The following is an 18,004-nucleotide window of genomic DNA, read 5'->3' on the forward strand; positions in this document are numbered from 1 at the left end:
ATGTCTATTATATGTTGCTCAATCTATGTTAATACAATATAAACCTCTTATGTTTAGCATTAGTATTCATAAGTTATGCACCACAACTAGTTTAAGAAAATATAACCCAACAAGTGCTCAAATAAGCCACTGGCAGTTGAAGATGTCTTGGATGCAGTTTCTGCCATCTCCTCTAGGCTGCTTAGTACCCGCTCATACTGCCCTAGCACAGCTCTAATAGCAGTATTCCGCACAGTCCACCTTGTTGGACATAGGGGTTTCAGGGTGGTCAGATGTGTATCTTCGGACGTGGCAATTGATTCAAACATGCTCTTAAACTTTCCTGACTGGCCATAGAGGACACCTAACTGATGGACCCAAGAAAGGGAATCCCGGATCAGTGGGGAGGCTGAGCAGCCAGCCTGTGTAATCAGATTTACACAGTGTGTGCCACAATGCACATAGAGGGCTAATGGCTGCTGCCTCCTCACAATTGCCTGTGCACCTGTGTATTTTCCTGCCATGTTTGAGGCACCATCGTAACTCTGCCCACGTAAGTCAGACATGGGCAAATTGAGCCTCAACAACACATCAGTTCCCACTTTCGCAATGCCCTCGCCTGTTGTCTTCGACACTCTGTATAGCCCAATAAACTCCTTGTGAGGGACAAGGTCATGGTCAACATAACGCAGGCAGACACTCTCCTGTTCAGCACCAGAGACATCTTGAGTACCATCAACAATTACTGAAAATTGTACAATCTGAAGAGATCTCAGCTGCAATGCCTTGAATGACTGTATTGGCCATGATGTTCAGAATTTCATTCTGTGCTTTGGGGCCTGTGTACATTGTGGTACGCTCTGTTAACCACTTCAGTAAAATGGGATCATTCTCTTCTGGCCTAAGTTTCAAAAGCTGGTATAAATTCCCACTGTCATCCGTGTGACCTCTAAAGGCTTGTCCCTGTCTTACTACATGCCGCACCGAACTAACAATTTTCATCAAGCAATGCCTTGTGTCCTCCTGCTGTTTACCCCACGCGCTGGATAACTGGGCACTGATTGGATTTAGCTGGTGTGCTGTTACAGTTACAAAGTGGCGGTGGGTTTGGCAGTTTTGATGTGCTGTGAATTTTACAATGGCTTTTCTCCAGTTCCTAAATCCTGCACTAATGAAGCCAGCATCCACTCTTTGGCCAAAAGATGGCTGGCTTGAAAACCCTTGGCTACTGTGAAAAAAACAACACTCCTTTTATTGATGGATTATCATGTAGCCAGGGGACATCGCGAAACCATTTCTCTTGACACGTCATCACTCTGTTGGCAAGAGTTTGCGGTTCTATAAATTGTGGGTGTGGCTGATATGGTTTTGTGCCATCACTGAGGTAACTGGACAATGCTGTGCCACTGTCCCCTATACTGGTGCTGCTGGCAACAAGGGTGACACCTGGTCCTGCCGTGGCTGTGACACTGTCCTCTGAAGTCTCTCTCTCTGGCTCTTTCTCCTTCACCACCCTCACTGACTCACAGTCTCTCTCCTAGAAAATAAATAAGGTGTTTGCCATTCTCCTAAGTACCGTTACCCAAAACTACACAATTAATCACAACAGCAATACCATTGCCTTAAACAAATCTTGGTTCAGTCACCAGTTTAAGTTGAGAGTGGGGGTATCCATGGCATTGTCCAATTATGTCCCTATTTTACAAAGAGAGAACCTAAAACCTAAAAAGAGAGAACCTTTCATAATGTTGCCAAACAAAGACTCAAGACTTTACCTGAGACTCCCTGTCTCTGCCAGTCTGTTCCTGCCTATCTGTCCCCAGCTCAGCTGTCCGTGTGCCATCTGTTGCCTGCTCTGCCTAATGACATCATTATGAAACATCCCATTAGCATTTCACTTCTTTCTTATGATTTTATCAACTAGTCTTTGAGATATTAGGCTTCTAGGGTTCTTGCTTTGCGTTTTGGTGAACTGAAAAATGCTCTGATGTCTGTCTTTTTTCTGCCATTTTTCTACCTGGCTGGCTGGCTACACATTTTACACACACATATACAGTGTGCAGATTATTCACAGTTATATAGACAGGTGTGTGCCTTTCCAAATCATGTCCAATCACTTGAATTTACATCAAGTGGACTCCAATCAAGTTGTAGAAACATCTCAAGGATGATCATGGAAACAGGATGCACCTGAGCTTAATTTCGAGTCTCATAGCAAAGGTTCTGAATACTTATGTAAATAAGGTATTTCTGTTTATTTATATATATATACACACACACATTTGCAAACATTTTTAAAAACCCGTTTTTGCTTTGTCACTATGGGGTATTGTGTGTAGATTGATGAGAGGAAAAAAGTATTTAATACATTTTAGAATAAGGCTGTAATGTACAGTAACAAAATGTGGAAAAAGTCAAGTGGTCTGAATACTTTCAGAATGTACTGTACGTCAACGAGAGGCGGAGTGGACCTCACTTTGGATCTGATGACGAGTAGGGGAGGGGAGATGGGTCTTTCTGCTCTCGACCTACAAGATAGGAAACATTCAGACATCACCCAACTCAACCTATACTGAAATAACAAGGCAAAAAAAGCAACCAACAAGACCAAGTGTGCCCAAGGGACATTGTTATGGATATAATGCTCCATTTAGAGACGTGAGCTTTTAGGGATGAGCTTATAGTACTCCTCTCCAGACCCTGGTCAGCTTTCTTTTCTCTTAACAATTCTTTACTTTAAGATTTAGTCAGCAAATCGCTTGGAGGGTTTGAGTTTTTCCCCATAACTGCCCACGTGGTCTGTATTCAATTACAGCGGTGCTGTTGTGGCTGCGTTGACGTCGCCAATATAAATATTTAGTCATCCAGTCATCATCGTGACCTTTCATCATAGTTGACCTCTGGCGGTTTTCTCCCTCATTCCTTCTTTTCCTCCAGTAGCCCATCTACTCCTCCTGAACTGAATCATGGGTCTCGTTACTCATTCAGAGCTGTTTTTCCTCGAGTGAGACCCAGTACAGTTAAATCAACCATTCACGTCTTATTCACTCAGCTCTCATAGTCCGTTGAAACCGAGATGATAAATCTTCCCTCTCCATCTGAAATAGTTCATTTCACTGTAGCTATAGATGTATTGCTATGCACTGTGCACCCGACATCTCTAACAAAACAACTGCTAATATATCACAAGTCATCTTTCTGATATTGGCTTGTACTCACACCAAAATATCTTCCTTATCCCTATGAGCTGACCTACCCTCAAGACACAGAGAAGAGTTGATGGGTATCAAACAGTTACAGAGCCATCTGGTGGGCAAAGTGGAGTTTCTATTTATAGAAAAAAAACGTTTGTATAGGTTACATACACTGAACATAAATATAAACGCAACATCTAGTGTTGGTCCTATGTTTCATGAGCTGAAATAAAAGATCCCAGAAATGTTTCATATGTACAAAAAGCATATTTCTCTCAAATATTTTGAACAAATTTGTTTACATCCCTGTTGCCCCCCCCCCCCCTCTCTCTCTATTTCAGAGGGGTTGGGATAAATGCAGAAGACACATTTCAGTTGAATGCATTCAGTTGTACAACTGACTAGGTATCCCCTTTTCCCTTGTGAGAATTTCTCCTTTGCCAAGATAATCCATCCACCTGACAGGTGTGGCATATCAAGAAGCTGATTAAACGCTATGATCATTACACAGGTACACCTTGTGCTGGGGACAATAAAATGCCAGTAAAATGTGCAGTTTTATCACAGAATACAATGTCACAGATGTCTCAAGTTTGGAGGGAGCATGCAAATGGAATGTTGACAGCAGGAATATCCACCAAACCTCTTCCAACCTCGTTTTAGAGAATTTGGCAGTACATCCAACCTCACAACAGCAGACCACGTGTATGGCATCTTGTGTGCTAGTGGTTTGCTGATGTCAACGTTGTAAACAGAGTGCTCCATGGTGGCAGTGGGGTTATGGTATGGGCAGGTATAAGCTATGGACAACGAACACAATTGCATTTTATCGACGGTAATTTAAATGCAGATACTGTGACGAGATCTGACGCCCATTGTCGTGCCATTCATCTGCCACCATCACTTCATGTTTCAGCGTAATGCACGGCCCCATGTCGCAAGAATCACATCACAATTCCTAAAAGCTGAAAATGTCCCAGTTCTTCCATGGCCTGCATACTCACCAGACATGTCACTCATTGAGCATGTTTGAGATGCCCTGGATCGATGTGTGCGGCAGCATGTTCCAGTTCCCGCTAATATCCAGAAACTTCACACAGCCTTTGTGTTCTTAACTGACTTGCTTGTTAAATAAAGGTTAAAAAAAAAATGTAAAGGCTGTAGAAAGGTGTGCCTGTCTCCATTCAAATCAAAATGTCATATTAAACTATTTTTATGAAATAATGCACATTAATTTAGTTCTGAGATTCTGATATAATCACTTGTAATCATTAACCATTCGTAGTATCCCTATTTTAATTTGGTTCACATTCCAATATGTTGGTGGAAAAGTGTTAGGGAAATCCTGCAGTGTAGAGGGCTCATCACTCCCCAAATAAGAACAATCAAAGGAGTCAGTGCAGATAGAAAGTCACAATCAAAAATGAGAAAAGTTAATTTCCTGAAGAAAATGTGGTGTGCATGCTATCTTGTGAAGGATTGATAGGATACCCTGACTGATAACACATACAGTACACTCTATCTTACCTATACAGGCATATTGGGCAAGTAGCCTAGTGGTTAGAGCTTTGGCCCAGTAACCGAAAGGTTGCTAGACCAAATCCCTGAGCTGACAAGGTTAAAAATCTGTCTTTCTGCCGCTGAACAAGGCGGCTGTCATTGTAAATAAGAGTTTGTTCTTAACTGACTTGCCTAGTTAAATGTAAAAAATATTTTACTATAAGACACAGTACACCCTCTCTTACATACATAGGTATATTACTATAAGACACAGTACACCCTCTCTTACCAACACAGGTATATTACCATAAGACATACAGTACACCCTTTCTTACCTACACCAGGCATTGACATACAGTACACCCAATCTTACCTACACAGGTATATTACTATAAGACAGTACACCCTCTCTTACATACACAGGTATATTACTATAAGACACAGTACACCCTCTCTTACCAACACAGGTATATTACCATAAGACCTACAGTACACCCTTTCTTACCTACACCAGGCATATTATTATAAGACATACAGTACACCCAATCTTACCTACACAGGTATATTACTATAAGACACAGTACACCCTCTCTTACCAACACAGGTATATTACCATAAGACCTACAGTACACCCTTTCTTACCTACACCAGGCATATTATTATAAGACATACAGTACACCCAATCTTACCTACACAGGTATATTACTATAAGACAGTACACCCTCTCTTACATACACAGGTATATTACTATAAGACACAGTACACCCTCTCTTACCAACACAGGTATATTACCATAAGACCTACAGTACACCCTTTCTTACCTACACCAGGCATATTATTATAAGACATACAGTACACCCAATCTTACCTACACAGGTATATTACTATAAGACACAGTACACCCAATCTTACAAACACAGGCATATTACTATAAGACACAGTACACCCTACACAGACATATTACTATAAGACATGCACAATGTGTTAGGCTTCCCAAATACACACTTTCCCACATAACTTCAGGAATGAGTGAGCTACATGACATTTAGCATGAAGTCACCCAGGTCTCCCACACAAGTTGCCCAAATGTATCCAAGTGGCCGAATTGGTGAAGTGCTACATTTTTGTGCCAATAACTATATACAACATAACATTATGCAATTCTAACACACAAACACTTTTTATAAAAATGTAGCAGGTTTTTATATTTTTGATACATTTTTATGCAAATAACTATATACAAAGTAGCAAAATGCAATTCCAACAAACACATTTTTTAAATAAAAATGTGCAAAAAGTCAAAAAAAGGTACATTTTTTTGTGCTAATAACTATATACAAAGTAACAAAATGCAATTCCAACAAACACATTTTTTTATAAAAATGTGCCAAAAATATTGGTCAAAAAAAGGTACATTTTTATGGAAATAACTACACAAAATGCAAAAAATGTTGAAAAAATATTTACAAAAAAATATATATAAAAAAAATAACAGGGGTAGACCCTTGGAAGACCCTCAGTCCTCTACACAATATTTTGCTGCTGGTGCCATGTCCCATAGCAGTCCCTTTCTGCTGTAAAGCAGAGGCAAACCGAACACGTGTTGCAGGTGATGGGGGACTTCATGCGGCAAAGAACACAACGACGCCTCCATGCTGTGCCCTTTTGGCCCCGAGGCACATTCATGCCTGCAGTTATGAACTTTGGCATGTGAACACCACTGGCGGCAGGAGTAGAGGGGGCAGAGGTAGAGGGGGCAGAAGGTGGTGCAGTGGACTTTGTAATGTAGCCAGCAAGCTCCTGGATGAGCAGCTTCCTGAAGGCTAGCCGGGAGATGGGGGGCTGTCCACAGCTCTTAGCCATTTCCTTCTGGAGGATGAAGGAATTGACCACAGCAATGTCGATGAAATGATAAAACAATGTCTTGTACCATTTCATGGTCTTGTGGAGAACATTGTAATACCCTATCAGTGCGTCTGAAAGGTCCACACCTCCCATGCCCTTGTTGTAGTCCTTGATAGCTCCAGGAATGGGGACATTTTTGTGGTCCATGCCCCAGTAGCGCCCTTCACACGCCTGACGACGTGATCGCCACTGAAGGACTTGTGGATAGTACTGCACATCACCACCTCTCTGGTATCCATCCACTTCACGAAGAGCAGGCCATCTTCACGAATCCATCGCATCGTACCCCGCTCAGCCCGCTTAGGCATGTCGTTTACCTTTTTCTTTGGAATGCCCACTTTGTTGGTACGAATGGTGCCACAAGCCCACACATTCAGCTTCCTTAGGTCTGCAAACAGGGAAGGGCTTTTGTGTAAAAATTGTCGACAAACAGTTTGTAGCCACTCCCCAGAAGTTGAAAATCCAACAGCTCCATGACAGAATCATAACTTAGTCCCTTACCGGTCGCAAAACTGCTTTTCCCCTCATAAACAAAAAAATTGCAGGTGTACGCACACACAGAATCGGCGAAAACAAACAGCTTGTATCCCCATTTTGTAGGTTTGTTCCAAATGTATTGTTTAGGAAGATAACTGGTCAGGGAGGCTTCCAAGAGGCCTACAGCAACATTATTAACTTCACCAGCCCCATGTAAATGACAATCGAAAGGAAGCAGAAAAGGTCTTGCATGAAAATGGGCTTCCATGCATCTTTCTTGCCTGCTTGCTTTTTTGCTCCATACTTGTTGGTGTTAGATACAAGTGAATCAATTACTGACGGGGTGAAAAACAGCTGAAAAGGTTGAAGGGGGCTGTACTTCGCTGTCATGTCTAGTTGCGGCCCTGGCTGCCTTTTCGGCCAAAATACTAGTGGAATTGGATCAACATCCTCCTCCAGCAGAGTGCCAATGCCCATCTACCTCTCTGCCAGCAGGTTCCACGCTTCCCTTCCTCCGCTTCTTTGACGTCTTCACACCTCTAGATGGCCGGGCGGGGGTAGGTGTGGAGCCGGAAACAGCAGGTGTCTGGCTGGATGAACCAGCTTCATCGGGGGATAGGCACCTTGGCACCAGTCGGAGTCGCTACCACTGTGAAAGAAAACATTTCAAAAAATATTTGTTATGTATGAGCCTTGTATCATCACGTAAAATAAACAGATATGTATTATATAGAGCAGAGTCACTATGTCACAGTCACTATGGTGAAGTGCTGTTCCATTCAACTACGGCCATTGTTGTGGGCCTGCCTGCCCTCCCCCCAACAGTGGCCATGTGTGTGTTTGCTGTTCTACTCCATTCCATTTTTATAAAAAATGTAATACATACATACACACATCCACCCAAACAAACACACAGGTTATGGGTCATACACACACTATGTATTGCCAATGTGTACTTTGGCCATACATAGTGTGTTACACATTTCATTACTGATTATATTTCTATAAATTCCACCAAAAAATATATTTGGCCAAAAAATATCAAATGATTTATATTTCAAACAACGGCATTAGCACCCACCAGACCAGAAGTATTCCCTCTCCTTGCAGAAACATTTCCTCAGCCTCCGAATCAAAGCTATGGTCACTCAAAGATTCATCGTCGAGTAAATATTCTGTCTCACTTTCCCTATCTATTTCTTCAAAAATGTTGTGCAAATCTGTATACTTAGCCTTCGACTTCCCTTTTCCAGATTTATTCGCCATAATGTTTTCTATACAATCCCTGAAACTACTCTTCACAAAATACAACTGTGCGTAATGACGTGTGCCTGCAACAAGTCTGATCTTCAATGGCGAATGAAGTTCGTTACCCGTGCGTTTACGACAAGGGCTGGTGTTCCAACCCATAACCATCACATACTGGCGTTTACCTCAGCTCATTGGCTATCTACCAAGCTAGATTTCAAGAAGATCAGTGACCATTGGACAGAAATACAGTCAATCAACGAAACATCGCTAATATTATTGATGCGCAATGATGTCATTGCTCGTTGTCTTCAAATCAGTTCCTTTCGGTCAATATGCCCCACAAAAAGAACCATCATGTTTGGCTGTGTAACAAACATCCAGAGGATTGCAATGAAACCAACCGTGACTAGATAAACGTATGTTTAGTGTGTGTAATTACATCGAATGCTTCGTCAAAAGTTGATAGACACGGAATTCACGACACAAGCGGTTTACAAAATGTTTCGTATTAGGCTATGAAAATGGATTTTATCAAAGAAAACGGCACTTCATTTGATCACTGGGACCCCCAGGATAAGAAATAAGAGCAAGATATCAGAATGTAAGTCATTTTTTTACCATCGGATGTGAATGTGTCATACCTGTCATGGCGGAAAAAGTTTGTTGTCGTTGATTGCTCTTCTCAAAGAAAAGCATGCCATTTTTTCTCTGTATTAGCTATTTTAAATCGGACAACGGAGTTTGATTACCAAGATTCTAATATTTTGAAGGGTGTAAGACACTTGTATTTTCAAGAATGTTTAATGTTATATTTCGCCGGATGTTGTCAAATCAATCCCGTTAACGGGATTCTATCTCGAAGGGGTCCTCAAAAGGTTTTAAAGCAGATTCATGTAATTAAAGAATATCAAAACTTTCCCAAGAACATAGAGCAGCAAATAAGATGTTAAACAGATCCCAACTTACGTTTCTTGACAAGAGGAGTTCTAGGGGGAAAGCAAAGATACAATAAAAAATGTGTAATCAGAGAACAAAGCACAAAACTTAGACAGTTACATCCATGTACAAAATCAATGCACAAGTTCATCTGTCACACAGGATTCAAAACATTTACTTTACATGCTGATATTACACAATAAAATGATCACAACATAATGGATACTTACGTAGAGTCGCCAGAGTCATCAGAGCCAGCAGACGAGCCTGAGGAAATTGTTCTGCTTCTGTTGGACGTTCTGTCGAAACCTTAAATATGAAAACATTCATCCTGAACTTTCCTGAACAAAATTCACCTTAAAACAGCGGAAAATGAATTACTTCAATGGATTGCACTACAATATTAGTTGGATAATATTTTTCATAGCATGTAAACAGCATATCCCGTAAATGATCATAATCTATTGACAATAATCACAGTATTGTGTGCATTTGAGTATGATCCCTCCCACAAGCTATCTGATTTTTATCTCCCTCACCCTCCATGATTATGCTTCACATTTTAGTCCTTTAGCAGACACTCTTATCCAGACCGACTAACAGTAGTGAGTACATTCATTTTCATAATTTCTTCCTACTACTTCCCTGTGGGAATCAAACCCACAACCCTGGCGTTGCAACTGCCATGCTCGACCAACTAACATGTCCCAGGGCAGTGATTGGGGACACTGCCATGTGTAGGGTACCGTCTTTCGGATGGGATGTTAAACAGGTGTCCTGACTCTCTGAGGTCATTAAAGATCCCATGGCACTTATCGTAGGCTGGCTAAATTCTCAAGCTGTCCCTCATACCATCATGGTCACCTAATCATCCCCAGCTTACAATTGGCTCATTCATCAACCCTCCTCTCCCCTGTAACTATTCCCCAGGTCATTGCTGTAAATGAGAACGTGTTCTCAGTCAACTTACCTGGTAAAATAACGGCAAAATAAAAATAAATAAATAAAACAGAGCTACATTTGTACATGTGATGTGTGGGTAAATAAACAACAAACTGAAAATAATTTATGGGGGAGGAGAGGCCACTATCCAGACTTTTGTTTTTAAGAACCTATAAGAGGTCTGGATGACTAATAAACTCAAAACTTGACAGTGTCTTCAGGTCCACAAAATACCTTGAAGGGGAGTCTGCGTCAAGTCATTGGTGCATTTAAAGTGACATTTAGATTCATTTGCATTCATTGACTGGTTTCAGATTGTTCATTGAAGAACCCGTTTTCAACTCCAACTATGAAGCTACACAAATACAGGAATAAATATTCTTACCAGTCGTATCTTGAGTCGGGCACTGGAGAGTATCAGCTGGATGGCTCACTGAAAAGCAGCATATTTCTTATTTTAACATGTCAACATTAAACTGTGAAAATCACAGTTTTCTACTTTCCGTACTGATACCGGGGACATTTAAACAAGAATGCATTAATGGAAGACTTAGCGATACGACATCACCAGAATAGTTGGGTGACTTACGAAGTCTCTCCACCACAAACCATCTAGGCTCCCCACCGTGTATGGTGATGTCATATTGCTGAGTCTGGACTTGAGACATCCCTGCTTCAATTTCCCAGGTTTCAGTACGGAAAGTAGATTAAAGATATACAAGTGTTTGGGGTCACTTATCAATATGAAATGTATTATCACTGACAATAACTCTCCACGTGGCAGTACTCACTTTTTGATTTCCCCACTTCAGCAGGTTTTGCTAGGGGAAAATACATGTTTTTTTATTTCAATCAGTAATGGAGGAAATGCCTTGACGGATTATTTACATAATTTTTGCAAAGCTCTTTAAATGTTCAACTCCTCAAATTATGCTCTTAATGAAAAGGGAAACAACCAGACTGAATTTCTTTACTGCCGAAGGGTCATATTTGAGTAAAATAGAAATCTGAATACTCACCATTGACGAGCAGATGAACACTCTTCTCCGGGAGACTTGCTGAGAATTGGAAAAAAGGAACATTTCACAATAACTTCCACCTCACCTTTTCAGTAAGAAAAGTTGAGTATAGTTGAGTAGGTTACTGATTGATATGAAATCCTTCATAAAGGATTCACTCCTCTATTGCATACAGCACAACACAGTTCAGTACTCACTTGGACACTGTTTTTCCTTTCCAGCTGTTGGTTCTAGAAGGACAGTAGAAAGATTAACGCTATAATAATAGCTTCAGAATTTCAAAACTGACTAACCTTTCCCTGTGTAATGCTGAAAATGAATGTTATTCCAATAAACAAAGAGTTAAAATGTCAGAATATTTGTTGAATACAATATAATGATCACTGTATTGTTTAGTAGACACTGCAGCAATTGAGTAAAGTAGTTTGAAACCTCTCATTTTCCAGTATTATTAACAGGTGGTTGATAATTTAACCATAGTGGTTAAAAGAATAGGTGGGAACTTACCTTTTCCTTTGCAGACCTTTGTCATTATGAAAACCACTTGGATAATAGGAGAAAAAGATGTGGCAATTAGTTTTTTCCTTCTCTCATCATCATTGGTAATCTAAATCATATCAATCTGTTTCAATCATTTCAATGGCAAAACAAAATACATATAACACTATGGTGTAGTGTATTATTGACATTCAAATGTACTGATACACTGGATGTTTTAAGTTGTTGCTACATTTGTGTATCTGCTGGTGTCTATAGTGGTGAAGAGGGCTTGACGTACCAATAACACTGAAGGCCAATGTGACCAATACCAAGACAATGGTGATGTAGTGCCCTGAGATCAAAGAAGAAATGCTCAATGTGAATACTTTTGATTTCATTAAACATAACACTATTAGTGAAGACATTGATTAGATAATGAATAATGTTTTGTGTAAAATCGTAATCAAAACTGATCAGACTCTAGGGGCAGAGGATCACAACATCACTTTTCACAGCGGCCTCTAAGAATGCACATTTGAAAAGAGGCTGCCATATACAACTGGTTTGCTAATAGATGAATAACATAGATAAGTCTAGAACATAACATTTAGATGTAATATTTAGAAACAAAAACCTGAATTCCCAGGGTCCTTGAGAACTGCGTTGGTTAATAGGAGAACTACTAACCCTGAGTATTCCTGCTGTTGCTGCGAATGCTGTCCCTGTTAGCAGACAGAACCACATCATCGCCTCTAATGTGTTGGACAGTGCATGTGTAGTTGTGCTGCTGTAGGTCTTCAGGGGACACAGTGAGATGGATTCTCTTCTGATATGTCCCATCCCCGTTAGGCAGGGTCTCTTCATGCACCACATCATCATGGATCTCTACTCCATCTCTTCCCCACAATATCATGATTGCGTTCGGATAGAAGCCTGTTGCATGGCAGGTCACAGGATTGGACGGTTCTTTCTGAAGCAAAGATACCTGCGGTGGTACTGTGGAAAGCAAATACACAAACATCAGGATATTGATTAAATACACAAACATCAGAATATTGATCAAATACATACAGCTCTATAGTGTTTATTTTGTTCTTCAGATGACAGCATCTGGCTGTACACTATTCCTCAGGAAGGCTACTGGACAAGTTTGTTTGAAAAATCTAACTGTATGTACACATGTAAATAGAATCTCCAAGACATAGAAATAGTAAACCTACTCAAATTGTGTAAAAACGAATTAAGTCTTCATAATAATACCTGTCCTCTGCAGATTGCGTCTCCGATTGGAAACATATTTTTTCAGCCATTCAATACACGTATGTGTTAGATAGTGAATTTTGGCTTTAAGCTTAGTAACATTAGCATCCCACTTCATTTTGGTGTCGAGTCCCTGCCGACCAGGTGCAATCCATCTTTCATTCTTCAGATCAAATGACAGGAAGTCCTCTCCTCCATATCCATACTGTTCACGTCCATCTGTAGCTGCACCAGTTACGTCATCCCAGTCACAGCTGTACATTTTCTGCAATGCATGGGCACCTAAAAAAAAAAAAACATAGTAACATCGATCCTTCAATCTTCAATGAGTGTTTACGGTTAGCTATCTATCAAAACATGCTCTGATGATGGCCTACTAACTTGTCTGGTTGAAGCGATCTCTTGCAGAGTCCATGTTGTATTTGAACACCTTCTCAGTCTCCTTAAAAATGTGTGTATTTCTTCTCCAGAAGTCTGGATCCACGGCTTCTTTTACCCACTCCTGTCGAGCTACTTCCTTTGTAGAACTGTCATAGAAATACATTGGTTCCTCATCCAAATAAGCAACAGCGCTGAACTCTGGAAGGCCAGTAGATTGTGGAAGCGCTGTGTAGAAATACTTCAGGGAATGGGTAGCTAGTAAAAACGCAAACATAGGTCTAAATTAATGGATGGGAAGGGAAGCAATACTGTTACATAAACACACACAATTACTTACTGAAATCATGGTAGCACTAGTAACATAGCAGTATAATAATCATAGTAACACTAGTGACATAACAGCATAATAATAATAATGGTAGCACTAGTAACATAGCAGTATAATAATCATGGTAGCACTAGTAGCATAACAGTATAATAATCGTGGTAGCACTAGTAACATAGCAGTATAATAATCATGGTAGCACTAGTAACATAGCAGTATAATAATCATAGTAACACTAGTAGCATAACAGTAACGTTATAATAATCATGGTAGCACTAGTAGCATAACAGTAACGTTATAATAATCATGGTAGCACTAGTAGTATAACAGTATAATAATCACGGTAGCACTAGTAGCATAACAGTAACGTTATAATAATCATGGTAGCACTAGTAGTATAACAGTATAATAATCACGGTAGCACTAGTAGCATAACAGTAACGTTAGAATAATCATGGTAGCACTAGTAGCATAACAGTAACGTTATAATAATCATGGTAGCACTAGTAGCATAACAGTGAACAGGCCATTTATGACCTACCTGCTCAACTGTTAAAACCTCTGACATTGATATCCAAAAGGTTTCTCAACAGCTTCTACCCCCAAGCCATAAGACTCTTGAACAGTTAACTTCTTTGGGATAGGGGGCAGTATTTTCACGGCCGGATAAAAAACGTACCCGATTTAATCTGGTTACTACTCCTGCCCAGAAACTAGAATATGCATATAATTAGTAGATCTGGATAGAAAACACTCTAGAGTTTCTAAAACTGTTTGAATGGTGTCTGTGAGTATAACAGAACTCATATGGCAGGCCAAAACCTGAGAAGATTCCATACAGGAAGTGCCCTGTCTGACAATTTGTTGTCCTTCTGTTGCATCTCTATCGAAAATACAGCATCTGTGCTGTAACGTGACACTTTCTAAGGCTTCCATAGGCTCTCTAAAGCCGCCAGAAAGTGGAATGGGGGGTCTGCTGTCTCTGGGCAAAGTATAGGAGCAGAGTTTGTAAGTGGTCAGCCTGGGGACAGTGAGACTGGACATGCGCGGTCACGAGAACTCGCCATGTTTTTCTTTCAGTCTTTGAATGAATACAACGTTGCCCGGTTGGAATATTATCGCTATTTTACGAGAAAAATAGCATAAAAATTGATTTTAAACAGCGTTTGACATGCTTCTAAGTACGGTAATGGAATATTTTGAATTTTTTTGTCATGAAATGCACTCGCGCGTTACCCTTCAGATAGTGACCTGAACGCATGAACAAATTTGCACATAACTATGGTTTATTTGGAACCAAAACAACATTTGTTGTTGAAGTAGAAGTCCTGGGAGTGCATTCTGACGAAGAACAGCAAAGGTAATCTAATTTTTCTAATAGTAATTCTGAGTTTAGGTGACCCCGAAGTTGGCGGATGTCAAAATAGCTAGCCGTGATGGCCGAGCTATGTACTCAGAATATTGCAAAATGTGCTTTCGCCGAAAAGCTATTTTAAAATCGGATATAGCGATTGCATAAAGGAGTTCTGTATCTATAATTCTTAAAATAATTGTTATGTATTTTGTCAACGTTTATCATGAGTAATTCAGTAAATTCACCGGAAGTTTTCGGTGGGTATGCTAGTTCTGAACATCACATTCTAATGTAAAAAGCTGTTTTTTGATATAAATATGAACTTGATCTAACAAAACATGCATGTATTGTATAACATAATGTCCTAGGAGTGTCATCTGATGAAGATCATCAAAGGTTAGTGCTGCATTTAGCTGTGGTTTGGGTTTATGTGACATATATGCTTGCTTGGAAAATGGCTGTGTGATTATTTGTGGCGATGTACTCTCCTAACATAATCTAATGTTTTGCTTTCGCTGTAAAGCCTTTTTGAAATCGGACAATGTGGTTAGATTAACGAGAGTCTTATCTTTAAAATGGAGTAAAATAGTTGATTGTTTGAGAAAATTGAATTGTGGTATTTTAGTTGGTTTTGTATTTCACGCCGTGCGATGCCATTGGCTGTTGGCTAGGGGTTCCGCAGGCGGAACGGGGTTCAGCTAGCGCAACGTCTGTCCTCAACAGGTTAATCAAATGGCTACCCAGACTATTTGCATGCCCCCTCTTTTATGCTGCTGCTATTCTCTGTTTATTATCTATGCATAGTCACTTTAACTCTCTACCTACATGTACACATTACCTCAATTACCTCGACTAACCGGTGCCCCCCCACATTGTACATTGACCCTGTACCCCCGTATATAGCCTTGCTATTGTTATTTTACTGCTGCTCTTTAATTATTTGGTACTTTTATTTTTTACTTAATGCATACTTTTCTTAAAACTGCATTTTTGGTTAAGGGTGTGTAAGTAAGTAAGTAAGTAAGGTCTATCTAAACCTGTTGTATTCGGCGCATGTGACAAATAACATTAGATTTGATCAGGTATACATTGACTGACTCTCTTACACACAATCACTCACACCACTTACACTACTGCCATACTGTTTATTATAATATTATTATTTATCCTGCTACCAGTCACTTTCTCCTAATCCCTGCCTACATGTACATATTTACCTCAATACTCCAGTATCCCTGCACATTGTTCATTTGGTACTGGCATTGACCCTGTATATACTGTAGCTGCCTCTTTTGTTTATCTCATGTTTTTATGTTCATCTTCCTGTTATACTTTCTTTATATTGAATACTCCACTGTTGGGAAGGGCTTGCTAGTTAGGCGTTTCACTGTACTGGTGCATGTGACAAATAAAACTTGACCTTGAACATTGTGTTTACAAAAACAAATGGAAACAATGGAGGACAACCTTATATTTATTTAGGTATAGTCTAATGGGGTAAGGCAGTTGTACTTACGAGGCATGTGTTCAAGAATCAATATTTAAATACTATTAATTTAAATGTAAATTAGACTGTAGTTCTAGGCGTATTGCACAAACCTTGGTATCCTATTTATAGGTCACATTCTTTTAAATCAACGAGTAGGCTATATATTTTTCAATATTTTATGCACCCTTTGAGTGAAAAAAAAATACTCACCTGCGCATGTCATGGGAATACCAATAATGGTAAAATATGAACAATCATATTCGAAACTATTAGAAATAGCCTAGTTTTAGCAGTCATTTAAAATCTGAAGTTGATGCAAAACAATCCAATTTCCAGGAAACTAGACGAATAAACATCGGACACACATGATTGGCTGAAAAATCCAGTTGTACACATCATCACTTATATCCAGGCAAACTGTACTGGTGCAGGTTGTAAATGAAAGTAACTTCGAGAGATCACTGACAAGACACAATACTGACCCTGAAGATAAAAAAAAAGGTTACATTGATTTATAAACTGAGTAATATTGTGCTCCGGTAATTTAGTAAGATATTCAGGGAAGGTGATTGTAGCCTAGTGATAGAGATCTGCCTTAGCAGTCTAAAGTAGCCTGCTTTGTGTGTACGCTCCACATTTGTTTTCCCTCCTAGAAAATATTGTTTCTCTATTTGGGACAGAACACATATAGACTACGATTACGTTTGTTTCTTTAAAATATATATATATATATATATATATATATATATATATATATATATCATCATCAACCCTTCCCTGCCTTCAGAGCCTGACACTCAGTTTGGGCAATAACCTCGAAACTCCAACCTACATTACCACATTCAAGTTTAAAAGAAAATAGCGTTGTTGTTATTTTACTTCCAAAACGGCGTTTGATTTAGGGCAATTATTTAGCCGATTTAAGGCTAACCAAACAAAAGAAAGGCTCTCACCTGAGTTTGCTGTACGCAGGCTGAGACACAACCATAACACCATGATTCGGCCTCCCATGTTTAATGTTAAACAACGGTTGGTAGCAACGTTACCAGCAATCGCTTGTGTACGCTTGGTAGGCTCTCCTTCATCAAATTCCATAGAGTGTAGACCCGTTTCCTTATCGTTTCTTATAAAATAGAGTTGGGCGCATACAAATTTAGCGAATGATTAATACGGGCTTAACACTGTCACATGTAACTAGGCAGAGTCTGCCATGTCCTTAAACATTCACTTTTGTCACGGCCTAGAAAATCCTGCAGAACTTGTTTTTCAACACTTTTACTAGAATCGAAACACATTTTCAAAATGCTTACTTGAAATGAAACGCGTTTTTCAACTACTTTAATAAAAAATAAAACATGTTTTCAATTGCTTTACTTGAAAGTAATTAATGCAAAATGTTCAAGTAATTTCAATGAATTAAGAGACAGATCTAAATTTACTAGGGGTGATCCAAAATAGGGGAGGGTTGTCAAACATACATATATACTGCTCAAAAAAATAAAGGGAACACTT

The 18,004-nt window shown here is 39.6% G+C and overlaps 1 protein-coding gene across 5 annotated transcripts; it reads right to left on the reverse strand.

Annotated features, from left to right (window-relative positions):
• Nucleotides 1–645: 645 nt before the first annotated feature.
• On the reverse strand, nucleotides 646–17,691 carry LOC106582437 (major histocompatibility complex class I-related gene protein). 5 transcript variants are annotated; one of them, XR_006761230.1, is made up of 14 exons: nucleotides 17,446–17,691; nucleotides 13,325–13,579; nucleotides 12,944–13,225; nucleotides 12,371–12,679; nucleotides 11,982–12,035; nucleotides 11,711–11,746; nucleotides 11,401–11,433; nucleotides 11,204–11,242; nucleotides 10,976–11,005; nucleotides 10,570–10,617; nucleotides 9,473–9,551; nucleotides 9,273–9,292; nucleotides 7,537–7,704; nucleotides 646–2,507 (listed from the first exon to the last, which is right to left on the reverse strand). XR_006761230.1 is itself a non-coding variant. In XM_045704849.1 (13 exons), exons 1-13 carry the CDS (start codon nucleotides 17,585–17,587, stop codon nucleotides 2,452–2,454), a joined length of 1,383 nt encoding a protein of 460 aa, XP_045560805.1. In that variant the 5' UTR covers nucleotides 17,588–17,691; the 3' UTR covers nucleotides 646–2,451. The 5 variants fall into 5 exon arrangements, 4 of the variants coding, with proteins under 4 accessions (XP_045560805.1, XP_045560807.1, XP_045560806.1 ...); XM_045704849.1 differs by lacking the exon at nucleotides 7,537–7,704; XM_045704851.1 differs by lacking the exons at nucleotides 7,537–7,704; nucleotides 17,446–17,691 and adding an exon at nucleotides 16,703–16,830.
• Nucleotides 17,692–18,004: the final 313 nt, after the last annotated feature.

This window comes from Salmo salar, chromosome ssa21 (genome assembly GCF_905237065.1).
Source record: "Salmo salar chromosome ssa21, Ssal_v3.1, whole genome shotgun sequence".
Lineage (NCBI taxonomy): Eukaryota > Metazoa > Chordata > Actinopteri > Salmoniformes > Salmonidae > Salmo > Salmo salar.

What these genes read in the sequence shown, in the direction of transcription:
- LOC106582437 (XM_045704849.1), bottom strand. Translation starts at nt 17,587, where the DNA reads ATGGAATTTGATGAAGGAGAGCCTACCAAGCGTACACAAGCGATTGCT. An exon ending in TGTTCATCTGCTCGTCAATG is followed by an intron (nt 11,006 to 11,203) that starts GTGAGTATTCAG and finishes ATTTTCCCCTAG; the next exon opens with CAAAACCTGCTGAAGTGGGG. An exon ending in CCCGACTCAAGATACGACTG is followed by an intron (nt 9,552 to 10,569) that starts GTAAGAATATTT and finishes TTCATATTTAAG; the next exon opens with GTTTCGACAGAACGTCCAAC.